Source organism: Podarcis pityusensis, assembly GCF_964106645.2.
Source record: "Podarcis pityusensis genome assembly, chromosome: 2".
Taxonomy (NCBI): Eukaryota; Metazoa; Chordata; class Lepidosauria; order Squamata; family Lacertidae; genus Podarcis; species Podarcis pityusensis.
The window spans coordinates 38,491,350-38,506,086 of NC_138029.1; the positions used below are offsets into that span (position 1 = coordinate 38,491,350).

At 40.0% G+C, this 14,737-nt stretch overlaps 1 protein-coding gene across 4 annotated transcripts in view; it reads left to right on the forward strand.

Moving 5' to 3' along the window:
• Positions 1 to 9,292, forward strand: part of GLP2R (glucagon like peptide 2 receptor) — a 38,548-nt gene extending 29,256 nt beyond the window's left edge. For 2 of the 4 annotated variants that reach the window (XM_080993858.1, XM_080993857.1), the window contains 5 exons: positions 517 to 586; positions 1,521 to 1,609; positions 2,940 to 3,078; positions 4,428 to 4,469; positions 5,831 to 9,292. In XM_080993858.1, the coding sequence (XP_080849984.1) occupies positions 517 to 586; positions 1,521 to 1,609; positions 2,940 to 3,078; positions 4,428 to 4,469; positions 5,831 to 6,169 (679 nt within the window). In that variant the 3' untranslated portion in view covers positions 6,170 to 9,292. The remainder of the gene's footprint in view (positions 1 to 516; positions 587 to 1,520; positions 1,610 to 2,939; positions 3,079 to 4,427; positions 4,470 to 5,830) is intronic. The other 2 variants (XM_080993860.1, XM_080993859.1) reach the window with 1 other exon arrangement.
• The last annotated feature ends 5,445 nt before the right edge of the window (positions 9,293 to 14,737 follow it).

Here is a 14,737-nt window from a genome sequence, read left to right on the forward strand (position 1 = left end):
ACAAGAGGCCACTGACAACTTGATACAAGCTGCTCTGAGCTTTTGAAAGAAAGAGTGGGATGTAAGTATAATTAATAAATAGACCTCATGCTACACCCCGTTGGTTCCTAATGCTAAACCAAAGGAATTAAGTGAAGTTAACCTGACGTTTAGATGCACCTAGTGAAACACAAATGAGTCATCATCATTTGCTTCCATAGGTATCAGTTGCTTAAGCCTCCATTAGGAAGCTCATTATAAAAATAAGAAATTGCATTACAGCCCACTATGGCCACAACCATTAGAATAATGGTCTTGTGTTATGGGAAAATGCATGCCTTGGGATTACTTGCTTAGGAATGGATTATTGTATACAATTGATTTTGAAAACTGTAATCTTGATGAGTAATCTGATTAGTCCTCTTGGCAAAAAAAAGCAACCAGGTTTCCAGGTCCTATCCAAATCTATTTAAAAATAATGTGGCTTGCCATTTGTGCTTATGTGAGCTGACAGAATAATTTTTACTTACTTCCTAGATGCTGGGCAACACATCACAACATGGCATTCTGGTGGATCATTCGAGGGCCCATTTTATTTTCCATTGTTGTAAGCATCATGGCATAAATTTGATTAATTTTTTATACAGTTGTGGTGATATGTTTCTGTTATATTATTTGCAAGGGGAAACATCTCCTGGTGCACAGCAGAGTTAGACTGACTTGGCCCTTTCCATGATTTGTGTCTCTCTGTATTTTACAAAATAAAGACACGGGACTAACCCTAAATAATTTAAAGCAAGGATTGATTGAACAAAAATGGCTGTGGAAGGCATAAGGCAGGACAGGGATTAAAGGTGGGGGAGAAGTTTGCATTAAACTGTGAACTGACTTAATCTGCACTTCCTGAAGCAATACATGGACTGAAACCAGCTTCAAAATTTAGAAGATCAGAAAAAATGAGAACCAGAGAGTGTCCCAGAGAAGGATATGAGCAAGATAGTCTTGGGAACATGAACAGGCAAATGCTTTTGCATTTATATTTTTAAAAGAGAGATTACATGCTATGATACCCATTCAAATAAATGAGAGCATGTAAACATGGATGCAGGTATTATTTGTGTGTGATACGTAAGATATTGGCAAGGGTACTTGTCCTTGGTGTTCTTTTCTATCCGCTACTGATGCTCCCTGTTCCAGCAACCATTAATAAAGATCAAAAGTATCTTGGATCAAAAGCCTGACCTAAAGAAAGGGGTGGGGACAGAATGAGCTAAGAGAAATGGCAGGAAAAATTGTCTAAATGTGATGGGTAGAAAATCTCTAGAAACAATGTCTTCACACATTCAGAGGCTGCAGTACTAAACACATTTACCTGAGAGTAAACTCAACTGAATTTAATAGGACTTACTTCTGAGTAAACATGGTTAAGATTGTGCTGTGAATTGTTGCTTGTGGGTTAATTTCTTGTGATTGCCCCATTGCTAGCCAAATAATGTTCATTGCATTTACTGAAACTAACCAAGAGATGTGTTTCTTTGAAGGTTAACTTCTGCATCTTTCTAAAAATTGTGAAGCTGCTACTTTCCAAACTTAAAGCCCAGCAAATGAGCTTTCGTGATTATAAATTCAGGTAAATATTTCATTCTCAGATTTGTACTAATCTACTTAGCCTTCTACAGTACTTTTTAAACTGAAAGAAGAATCCATTGATTATGTTCCAGTTCATTCTACACAAGAATTTCCTACACGTCTATTTTTCTTTGTTACATGTGCTGGAGAGAGAGGTTTGGACGAGATTCTAACTATCTTGGCAGAGTTGCACAATGGCTGATTGCACCAGGCACTTTTATGCTTGGTTACATCTTACCATGGGCAGCCTCATCCACCTTTAAACAAGCATTCACCAGGAACATACTTAGGCTAGAATATATCACAGTCATGTTGTTTTGCACATAGGTGAATATTTTACTTACAAAGTTTCAATAATAGTCAGAGAGCATGTCTCTATTGTTATGAGTTGGGAGGCAGACCCTTCACAATCTCTACAATCAGTGAAGGGTTAGTATTTGAGGAAACTCATAAATTCATGACTTTAGCAAGGGCTGGAAACAATACCAACTAGCTTTCTTATGAGCCCAGCCTGGCAGTGGCTTGCTGGTGTTGGTCACTGAAGAAACAAAAGGCTGATAAGCGCCTAGTTTGTTTAATAATGGTAAACTCACTAAGACAATAAATCTGTGTCTGGGCTGTACCACTTCAGGTGAATTGTCATCTCCAAAACAATCGCAACATACTTATGCCCATAAAATTAATATGTCAGGGAGAAGGTGAAAAGGTTAAGGCTAATGACACCTTAAAGACTAGCAAGTTAGTTTACTATGACATAAGATTTTATGGATAACAATCTGCTTCTTCAGAAGAATGAAGTGTTATCCTGAGTTACAGGTACTTATCTACATGTTTGGAGGGCAGGGGCTGTAAGCAGTGAAGTCAGAAGGAAATGAAATTCGGCAAAGTACAGCCTATCATAGTTAGTGGTAATACATAGTACAGTTAAAAAGCCTTTGTTCCAATTCAGTCCACAAGTGACAACATTGAACTTCTTGATAAAATTGTAATTCAACAATTTCATGTTGCTGGAGGTTTGACTAAAATCCTTAAATATATCCTTAATTACAGGGGTGGGGAAACTGGCCTTCCACATGTTGTTTTTCCATAATCCCTGACAATTGGCCATACTGGCTGGGATTGATGGCAGACAAACAACACTGGTAGGACCACAGATCCACCACGCCTGCATTAATATATCAATATCTATGTATGAGGTTTGATCATTCTAATACTAGCACCAAACAAATGGAGGTGAGTGGATAATATCATGATTCATGATTCCATTGAGATTTCTTGATGCAGTTTATTTCTAGGATTGAATTCATTCTTATGGTTATTTTTATTTTTAGACTGGCAAGATCAACCCTTGTGTTAATACCATTGCTTGGGATTCACGAGATTGTCTTTAACTTCATTGTGGATGAAAGAATTGATGGTCTTTCCAGGCACATAAAAGTCTTCATTCAGCTGACCCTGGGCTCCTTCCAAGTAAGTTCTTGTGCTGGAAGGGGCATTATTTATTACCACTAATTAATAAACAAAGGGCATTAATGAATATATATGATGAAAAGAAAAGAAATAATAATCTTCATACTAAAACCATAGACAGAGCAGAGAGCAAAAAATCTTCAAAGAAAAAGACAACATAGGGTTGAATATTACAACTATTGTAATATAATGCTTATTTACCTGAGAAAGCTCCAAATTGCTTGTGTATAACTTTTAGACATCTAGAGCCACATCAGTAAACCATGGTTGCTGGAAATATTAGTGAATGAGGGAGGGAGGGAGCACTCTTTGATATATGGTTCTCAAGAAGAACTCTGTGGAAAATGTTCTTGAATATAAATAGCTGGTAAGGGTTTGCAAATGAATGCTGGAAAATTCGGGGAACAGACTATGTAATTCGATGAGTTAGCTGAGGAAATAGCAATTCAGGAAACAACTTTCAGAATAGCAAATATTAGAAATTAAAAATGATCATCACTCTTAAGACATGTGGTATACCATATTCTGTACTATTCTACAAATGCAATAAAGAACTTTGCAGCTAGTTCATTAACTATTAAATACAAATTCAGATTTGCTTGGGGATTTGTTGGTCCCAAAGAATGAGACATTTGGACTAAGTAAAGAGTTGCCATTAGTTCCATTTTTTTCAATGGGGAATTATGCAGTGTCTTTCAATCTTCATATATAAATCTGCCTGAGGAGAAATGTTTTGAGTCTTAGATGTCCTTAAATTCTTGCCAGCAGGAACCAGGTGCAAGAAGTCAGGTGTATATCAGTCCAATATGCATGTTTCTTGCATTACTACTTTTTTAGCATGTCAGTACTAAGTGGGGTTGGGGGGTCAGCTACTGAGCTTTAGGAAAACTGGCTAAATTTGATACTGCTCTTACAAGGTCTCACAATCACATCCTTGGGAGGGTTAAGTTCACAAGCTATACATGTAATTTTGCCCTAAACTTCAGTTGCAATATTTCCTGCACAACCTAATGCGAAATGCACAGATTAGGTCAAAGTGATATATTTCATGGGACCAACCTTAGTGGTTTAAAATTGCAAGCCTGACATTTCCTCGAGCAAAATTGTTCTAAGAAAAATAGAACAGAGTTTTGGGTACTGGTGCCTCATCACATGATACCTGAGAGATAAAGGTGATTTTTGAGCAAGGGGAAGTTAGTTGTGTTAATGTTCAATTTAGCAGCATGATGACTCAGGTTTCAGGTGTTTTCTAGGAACAATATTCTGTGATTGCATAAGCTTGTAGTTGAATTGTACCTTGGCAAATTTCATCCAGATCTAATTTACCTTCTCTCTCTTTTCCCTTCCAGGGTTTCTTTGTAGCACTTTTATACTGTTTTTCTAATGGAGAGGTAAAATATCCTTCTTGACCTTCATTTCTAACCACTTGTTTCTCTTGGAAGATGTTGCAGAACAGACTGACTGGTGCAGCTTGCACTTTGTCCTGTGTGACGTTCTTGGTGGTCACCTGGCATTTTATATCAGTTAGTATATATTGAAGAGTTATTCAATTTTCCATTGTGTTCCTTGCAGTAGTTGGAGATATCATGCAAGGAACACAACCCCTTTCAGCTTGCTCCTTGAAACAGCAATATAGGGTACCTACTTGTAAACAGATCAACTTGCAATAAGCTGCCCATGCATGCCAGGCAAAAGGCCAGGATGCTGCCCTTGTGCCTCTAATTATGAGGAGGGGCACCAACCTGTCCTGATGTGCAACAGATTGGAGTAGAGCTGAGCCCAAATGGAAGGGGGAACATTCCATTACATGAAGGTTTTCATTCTCCAGGAAGTGTTCTCTTCCCCTCTTCACTGAGGGCAGGGAGCAGAAACTGGTAGGAAGGAAGGATGGCAGAAAGATATGTGGAGAATGGGAGGCAGCAGCATAAACAGGGTGATATTCACAATATTCAGCTGCTGCACTGTAAAAAACATGAAGTCATTTAAATAGCAACTATTCGTAAGTGCCTGTGTACGCTGTCCAAGAACAGTGGTACCTCTGGTTACGTACTTAAATTGTTCCGGAGGTCCGTTCTTAACCTGAAACTGTTCTTAACCTGAAGCACCACTTTAGCTAATGGGGCCTCCCGCTGCTGCCACGCGATTTCTGTTCTCATCCTGAAGCAAAGTTCTTAACCTGAGGTACTATTTCTGGGTTAGCGGAGTCTGTAATCTGAAGCGTATGTAACCTGAAGCGTATGTAACCCGAGGTACCACTGTATTGTGATAACATCAATGAGAAACCTGCTCTCTGTATAAAATGCACACAGAGTTCTGTGGGAACACATCAGGACAGTAAGGGGAAAGGTGTAAAGTAGATTGGGACCTCTTGAAAGGGGCATTAGGAGCAGGTTACTGTGCTAAACACTGCAGAGAGGCCTAAGATTGTACTTTGTGCTGCAGGTCTCAGAGTAATTACTTGAGCAGTCAGGACTTCTGCCTGTTGGGTAGGTGTGGGGAATGAACTCTAACTTCCACCATCCCTGGCCATTGGCCATGCTTGCTTGGGCTGATGGGAGTTGGAGTTCTGCAATACCTGAAGACCCAAAGATTCCCTACTCTTGCTGTAGGGTAACCTAGCCACAGCATACCTGAACTAAGAAATTCCAGGCTTATCTGAAAGGACAGAAGCCCTAGGACGGGTCAAGGAAGCATTTATACTACATGCTGCAATCCATCTCAACTGTTCTGTTTGCTTTCCTTCCTTTTCCAGGTAAAAGCTGAACTGCGCAAGAAATGGTCCCATTTCTTGCTGGCATCCCCCTTTGTCTGCATGCCATGCTTTCTCGGAAAGAACATCAAGCACCTGGGGAGATGTTCCAAGAAAGAGCATTCGAACAATAATTGCTTCTCCCTGGAGGTGACTCAGCCTCAGAGCACACAAGTGGCAAAGCAGAGGACAGGCGGCAAAGCGGAGCTAAGCTTCGCATTAAAGCATATTCCCAGAGCAAGCCTCTCAGACAGCAGTGAAGGAGAAGTCACAATGGGGGAGACGACCGAGGAAGTCTTCGAAGAAAGCGAGATTTCGATTTGTAACAAAAGTAAAAATTGAGATACCTGATTAGATCAATGAGGGATCTTGCATCATGTGCCATGTGGGAACCGCTAGAAGTAGGTGGGGGGGGGGAGCCCGTGAAAGAAAAAAATGGTGAAAATAGCTTCTTAGCATTTTCCTCCAGGTTGACTCTTCCCAGGTAATTTTTTCCCCCTGACAAAATTAAAGTCAGCCAAGCCTGGTAACTGCATGAAAATGGCTTCTCCTTGGTCCTACAAGAACCAGATATAAAATCAGGAATAAAAGGAATAGACTGAGCCCCTTGAAAGAGCCTGCTGTTTCTCTTATGTTTCCCAACATTGACTGCCACTATTGGAGCCATCAATCTGATCCCATGGGATTGCTCTGCAGCGTCTCAGAAAGGACAACCATTGCTTTTGTGATACTGCTAAACAAGAAGCTGAATTCCAACAATGACTAAATGAACAGGATTGACATTTAGGAACGTGTGGGATTGTATATATTTATAAGCACATTTTCCAAGCTTTGCTGTAAAAATTATGAAATGCTGAACGGACTTGTTTTTAGGGCACAGCTGCTAATGCTTCTTTTAATACATGTAATATACAAAGTTGTGGTTCTTTCTTCCATTATCCTACCAACAGACCTGCAAGAGGAGTCATTATTACTTCCACTTTGCAAATTTATTTTAAACATCTTTATACCGCCTCTTAACAGGGAGAAAACTGATATGACTGGAGATGAAAAATCTAAGAAGCTTCAAAGTCACCAGATGGGGGGGGGGAAATGGGAGGGAAGCGGGGGCAACATTACCCAAATGCATCTATTTGTCAAACAGCCAGACAGTATGGTGTGATTTACAAATTTAGGATGAGTTAATGAGAGAACAAGTGAATAGGTAAGCAAGCAGAAAAGGGCCAGGCTAGAATTTGCAACCAGATCCATGTAACATTTTTTTCAATATAGCATTTTTATTTAAGAAGCAGCAGCCTGGGGAGTGAGGTGGAGGACCAAATGGGTGGTGTGCTTGCTCCTTTTACCAGCAGCCATGCCTTTCCTCAGAATTCCACCAAGCTGCTTTTCTCCCCATGGAGGAGAAAATATGGGTAACCCTAGGTCCACCAGAAGCTGCTTCACACCGTCTTAAAATCACAAGCAACTGCTAAGCTATGTACCCACACAGCTCCAGGCCTGCTGTGTTAGCTGTTGTCATTTTTATTTCACAAGCTGTTGATCTTACATGTATTTCCACAGACTTAAAAATGGGAAGCTGCCAAATTGTTTTCCTTCCTTATATATTGTACCCACTGTGAAATCCAAAGGCTTGTTTTGTCACGTGTAATTAGTTCTTAATTTATGTGCTGCTTAATGTAAGCAGCAGTATACAAGTATATTTTTAAAAAACAGTGATCAAATCCATACATAACTTTGAAAGGCAAGCGTTCTCTGCAATCCCTCCCGCTGAGTCTCAGGAGGTGGCCACACCTATAGAGATGCGCCATTTTCCAAAATATATATGTAGATAATAATAATCCTGAAGTAAATAAAACTCCAGGACCTTATCAAGCAAGTTATAGATCAGCTAAAGCTATTATTCAAGAAACCTGGTTGATATACTGTCCATGTCCTTGAGAGCGATAATGTGGCTTGGTAAAATGCCATTCATTCTAGACAGTGCTTCTTGACAGTGGATTTTTGCAGCCATTTGTGCAATTCTTCTTTTAAGACCAGTCGTCTTTCAAAGTATATTTTATGGTACGTATCCAGACTTCTTGCATGAGGGTTGCTATTATTTCCTCGTAAGATGTTCTATGTTTTCAAATGTTTTGTAGGATTCCATTGACACAAAGACCCTGCCCTTTATGGCTCTTTAGCTCTTTTTAAAACAAAATTTCAGCTGGCTTAGCCTGTCTTCCTGTCTTTAATGGCTCCTGCAGTTCTTTCTTAGTCTCTAACAAGGACCAGGTCTTGGTAGGGAATAACACTGTGTCATTGAATGAGATGAACCTAAAATGGCCACCCAGTTACAAACACTGCTGGATGCAATCCAGGGAAAGTTATACTCAGATCCTACTGAAATTAATGGAACTTCTTTCCATATAATTGCACTTACACTTATGCAGCCTACATGCTAGAAAACATCAGTTCCTCTGAGACCAGCCTGAGCACTCTGGGATTCATCGCTCTGTTGACGTGCTGAATTAATGTTTACACAAAGGAAGTTGGAGAATGCCCAGCACGTCCCTGTTCCATATCATTATGCTGGTCAGACAACTCCCCAGATAATAAGCAAAACTTTTCCTTTTACTCTAGGAGGGAATGAGTGGTTTGTACACAAAGCCCTCTGGCACACAGCTTTTGTAAGAACACACTAAATAGGCAGGCAGTAATATTACCCAATGGACTATTATGACTCTGTGTAGACATGAAGGTTGCAATGCGCTTTAATTATCACCTGAGAGAGACAGAATAGGTAAAGATGGAATCAATTCTTATGTTAAGATGAAAACATTGAAACCAAGAAAGTTTTTCCGTACATCCAAGGGGTGGAAACTTTATTTTTTAAAAATGAAAGTTGAATGCCAAGTTCTTTATCAGGTATCAAAGTTTATGACTTCAAAACAATCTTACGGATTTAGGCCTGGTTCATATGTTACATTAAGCCAAGTCATGGTTTAGTACGAATGTGCAAGCGTGACGTCTCCCAGAAAAGAGATTGCAACCACTTTGCTCCTCTCTGCTCATTTTGCTAATGCACCATGCTCATGACTTGATGTGGCGTTGTACTAACCTGGCCCGATGGTTTAGCTCTCTTCAACTAATCATGACTGCTAAGCTTATTAAGGAATCTTTGGTGAGAGGAACTATACTAAAAGCTTTTTAAAAGTCTAAGTGCACAATTTATACCAGGCACTTGTATAAATATACCAAAATCTTGAAGAACTTTAAAAGGTTTGTGAGACAGGACTTACTTTGGAGAGGCCATGTTGATTCTTCTTCACCGGGACTTCCTATTCTATATGCTTGATGATTTTATATTGGATCATGCTTTCCACCAGTTTTCCTCAAACAGATGTAAGCTAAGAGCTTTAAATTTCCTGGAAACCTTTTAAAAAATTGGTGTTATATTGGCTACTGCCCATTCTTCTATTACGGATTCTGATGCAAGTTACTTATTTTTGTTAGAAGATAGTTCTCGCAAATATATATAAAAAATATTTTATCTTCACAGCCTCTTATATACACTTTTTACCATTTTATTTTACATAACAAAAACCAACAGGGACTTTAAAAGTAAACAATGCCTCCAGGCATTGTGTTTGGAGGTATTTTGTGTGGGGTTTTGGAAACTGTGGAGGTAGAGGTGAGACAGTCGCCCACCTTTAGGAAAAGTAATAAAATGGCATTAAAAGGGTTTAGCTATTCAGTTACAGGCTGAAGCACCAGATTATTATCTTGTAGAATATTGAAACATAATCCATAGAAGGGAATAATACGAGAACTGGACTCAGGGTCACTGACCTCACAGGTCTGATTAGAGGGGTTTTCTGTCTGAATTGTCAAATCAATGTATAAATTAAAACATGTGGAATTTTTTTGAAAGGGAGATCATTATTTGAAAAGTAGACAGCAGATGCAGAAGATGAAAAGGAAACTGACAAAACCGTGCCAGTCTGATTAGAATATAGAATATGTGAGTGATGGGATAAAGGGAAAGTGTATTATTTTGAACCTCCAAGAAACATTTTACAATGTCTCTCATCAAGGCTCCTGAGTAAGCTTAGTGGTCATAGAATAAACGTATGAGGCTTCTTATGGGTTAGTAATTGGCTAAAGAATGGAAGGCAGGAGCAGGGGGACAGTTCTCAATGAAGGCAATAAAACAATAGCTGATTATCAGTACTGCATCTGGCAGGGCCAGCCCAATACTTTTTGGTACCTGAGGCAAAACCCAAAATGGCGTCCCTCCTTGGAAGAAGGGGTGATTGCAGATTTACATCAGGAACATGGGGGAAATCAAGATCAATGTGGGATCAGCTGCCGCTGGCGATCCTGCTGACTGAGGCAATTGCCTCAGCTGCCCCTATCTGGTGCTATTCAGCTTGCTCATAAACAAGTCTGTGATGACCAGGGAGAAAGTTATGGATGACATCAAATTATTTAGGATGGGGGAAACCAAAACAGACTACAAAAGCGCCAAGAGGGACTTTCCAAACTAGGTAAATGTAGGGGCAGGAGGCAAATAAGATTTAACGCAAACAAGTTTCAAAGACGGGTAAATTGATTAGCAAAAAATTCAAGACAAGCAAAAGGAAGTACACAATGTAAAGTTCATCTATGGCGTTCACTGCTATGGGATGGGATGGCAAGCAGCTTAGATGGCTTTAAAAGAGATTAGACAAATTCATAGAGACCAAGGCTATCAATGTCTGACAGTCATGCTGGCTAAGTGGAACATCCATCTTCAGCAGCACTGCGGCATGTCATAAAATGCTAGTTGTTGGGGGAGGAAGGCAACTCTCTCTCTCTCTCTCTCTCTCTCTCTCTCTCTCTCTCTCTCTGTGTGTGTGTGTGTGTGTGTGTTGTGGGCCTGAGGGAGGCATCCGCTTGGTCACAGAGGTAAACAAGTGCTGTAATACGGGAGTCAGAAAATGGGTATCTTCCAACTCTCATCAGCTGCAGCCACTATAAGGAGCTGTAGTCCAATAATTGGGGGGGGGGCACAGATCCCCTGCTCCTGCTGTACTAGATAGATGATTGTGCTGATTCCATAGGGACTGGGTTGAAGTCCAACAATCTGCAGAGGGTCACAAGTTCCACACTGCTACTTTAGCAGAAGCTGTTAGACTCTCTGGCGAGCTGCATTTTTGCTTTCTCATGCATCTGTAATCTTTTCCTGTTTATTGGGAGGGGTTGGAGTTGGGAAATCAAGTGACCTTATATAATCAAATCCAAGAGGCCAGGTGAAAATAATATTTTGGGCTACTTCAACTGATTGCAGACTGTACGGTAGAAAAAAACTGCAACTGTATAAATCAGCAGTTTTAATCTTTGAAACTGCTGTTATTTATCCATGAACTAGACTGATGATGTTTATCTTGTTAGAGCGAGGGCTCCACCTATCCAAATCAAACAACCATCCATCTCATTCATTTTTCAAGAAAATAAAATGGTGCACTCATTTTTCTTTATATCATCCCATAGCAGATATATCCTTTAAGGAAACAGGTACAAAACCAGCATATAACAGCCTCATTTTGCATTCTATGTATGGTCAGAATTTTAGGGCGAGAAAGATTGTAGTGTCCTCTTTACTCTGACTCATGGACTAGATACAATCTGCCCCAAGAACACTTTAGGTCTTTAAAATTGCTCTTTCCTACTCAGAGCAAGAATAATAAAGGGGGGGGGGGAAACAACCTTGATTTTATTTGCTTTGCATATCACCTGCAAGACTTCACAAAAGATGAATTTCCCACATGGAAGTGACTTCTGTATAGAAAACTGCATGAAGTGCCATATATTGTTGTCATACAGGTCTTCACACAATGACCTTTATGAAACAGTACCATGGTCTTATGGAATGCAGCCCATTTTACAGCCCCAGATCCACTCAACTCTGGTTCCTTTCTATGATGTATGTAACTCTTCCAAGAGCATACATTCATGCTATCATAGGATACCACCAAAAAGGACTTCCATGGCAGGCCAAGAGACATAACAACTGAATCCATGTAGGTAAAGCCATCATAGATACCAAATATCATACCTAAGGTAAAATCTTTCCCATGCAACATATTACTTCAGAAAACTATTTATTATTGTTATTTGTATTATTAAGTGTAAAAACACTTGCAAAACAAAGTGCTGTAAAATAAAAGATAATTCCTGCATAAAACTGAAATATCAGACAAATTCTAAATTCAGGATTTGAAAATTTCCCAGAGCCAATTGATGGCTCAGGAACCAAGACAACATTTTGCAAACCATATTCACGTTTTTTAAAAAGTTATAATTGATCTAATTGATCAACAATCTTCTAAGCAGATGCCAACAGAGTCTGCTGACTTTTACTGCCTAGTTTGATTAATTCAGACTGCAAAGATAAAAAATCAGCACATAAAACTCAAAATTGCCTCCTTTTGCGCTCTGCGTAACCTCAGGGATCTCCTCCTCTCATATGAACCAGCCTGGACCATGTGGCTGCATGTGAAGGGACATAGTATTTTATCTTTGACTGGGACATGGTCTCTAGGATGCTTTTGGCACCTCAAGTCTATCATTGCTATGAGGCTGCTACAATCAACATGAGGTCACCAAGGCCAAACAAGTAAACAAATTATACTAGAAGGAGTAATTTAGGCATCCTTCCACAAACAATTCCTTAAAAGTAAGAGGCATAATCTATCTCTAATGCCAAAATCAAGTCATGGATATGTAAACAGAGTTACAATTTATACTGAATCTTCAGAAGATGGAGCATTTGGTTTGCAAAGTTAGAAAACAGGGCACAAACAGTCAAACTGAAGTTAGAAGTGCATACCTTAAATGACATGCATGGAAAAAGTAAAATTATTACAAACAGAAAGAAGTGTTGTCTAATTCCACAGGAATCTGCAACTTTGGTATAAACATACTGAAAGGGCTGTTTTTAAAGAAATATAAAAGCTGTCCCAGTGTACAACAGTAAATGAAAGAAGGTTTTACTCAGTACTGGTGAGGGTGGGAAGAGAATTTGTAATTATTTTTGCCGTATATTTGCCGTATATTGAGGATGATTCAAACTGGAGAACATGAATGCAGAAGAGTAATACTTTAGACATGTTTTGAATTCTCCTTTGTAACACAGAAGAGAAGCAGAGCAACCCAATACTGCAATTGCTAAAATTATCTACCTCAAGTTATTGGAAGCTTCTGGAAACATCTGTGTAGCAAATGTTTGCTGGTTGCTCTGTTGATGTAGCAGCAACTCTACGTGCCTTCTAGGGCCTGGGGTCCTAGAAGCGGCCTGTGGATCTCTGGGCCCCTCAGAAAGTTTGAACCATGGGCCAGTGCCCCACTTGTCCCCACCCCACCCCTGCCAGCCTGTACTCTGGAGTCTAGTTCTAAATCAGTATCTGTGACTGACCTTCAACCGTCCCAGTTCCAGTGTGGCAAATTAAGCTGCTCTTTGTCATCCTGCCTTTTAAGCTGACCAGTTTAATAGCAAATCCTATCGGGAAGCTGTGGATGGCTTTCTGCACCTTAGGGACCAGTCTTCCCCTAGTAAATGTCTCCTACCCAGCCATATCCTCAATTAGAATTCACCACATGAGTCTTGGCCATCGTAAAATGAGTTCTCCGTCCCCTGCTGTTGAACACTATTTAATGTGAATCGTGGTCACTACATGATGGCCCCCAACTGACACTGAATTGTAACAGACAATGAAGCCACCGGGTAAGAAACTCACTGTCAGGGTACCAATCCCCTCAGCAAATATAATAATCGGAAGAGCAATTACTCCCAGTTTTTGAAGGGCAGAAGACTCCTTCTTCAGACTCTCTGTTTGAGAGAATATTTGACAAAACGCAGAGGCCTCTAAGGAATTTACTTCAGAATTGCCAGTTTGGAATCATTGGCTGTAAGCTGGAGGAAGTCTCGTGTGCACGCATAGACACAGACAGACACACACACACACACACACAGAGAGAGAGAGAGAGAGAGAGAGAGAGAGAGAGAGAGACTTCAGCTTACCTTACATCCTTTTCTTACTGCAACTTCATAATCCATTTAATTTCAAGATAATACTCTACAGAAGCACAGCTGCTGTGTTCTTTACTGATTTGCTGCCTTGTTATTATTATTATTGTTATTATTATTAAAATTTGTATACTGTCCTATACCTGCAGGTCTCATAGTGGTTGCAACATAAAAACAGGATATGAAAACACAAAATACATAATAAAAACAAAAACAACCCAGTCCAAGAAATGTCATTCCCTGTAAAACTCAGCAGGGGGGCAGATGGTGGCAAAACTAGAATATGATGACTCTACTGGTCATTGGCTCTGGTTCCACTTACTGTCGGTCTCCATGCTTTCCACCAGACCAGTGAATACCACTGTTTCTATGAGCAACAACTCATGTCTGAGGCAACAATCTACCCTTAAGAACTTCTGAGGTAAAGCAGAACAAGAATATCCTCTGCTCAGCCAGCCCTTGCCTTCCAGGCTGCTCTAGAAACTGCTGCTAGTTAAAACCTACTCACAGGGCTGGTTGCAGTTTTTATTCACCCCACCACCACCTGAAGAAACCCCAACACATTGTTAAGCAGGTGGGTCTATGGAATGCCTATTAAAATATCCAAAATATAGATGAACTACTAGACAATGTGTACATCAAGTATAGGTGGGTTTTGCAGATGACACTGTAATGCGAAATGACACTGAAACATGTTTCTATGTGAGAGGAAAAGGAAGTTTTCTTTACAGTGGATTTCTGTTTTCTGAGTTTTCTGTACAATAGTTCTCAACGCTGGGGTGGCGCCTCTCCTTGGAGCATTGTAGGCAGGGTCAAGTTTTGATGAACAAAGATGCCTTCGCAAGGAAACAGCAGTCACTTTT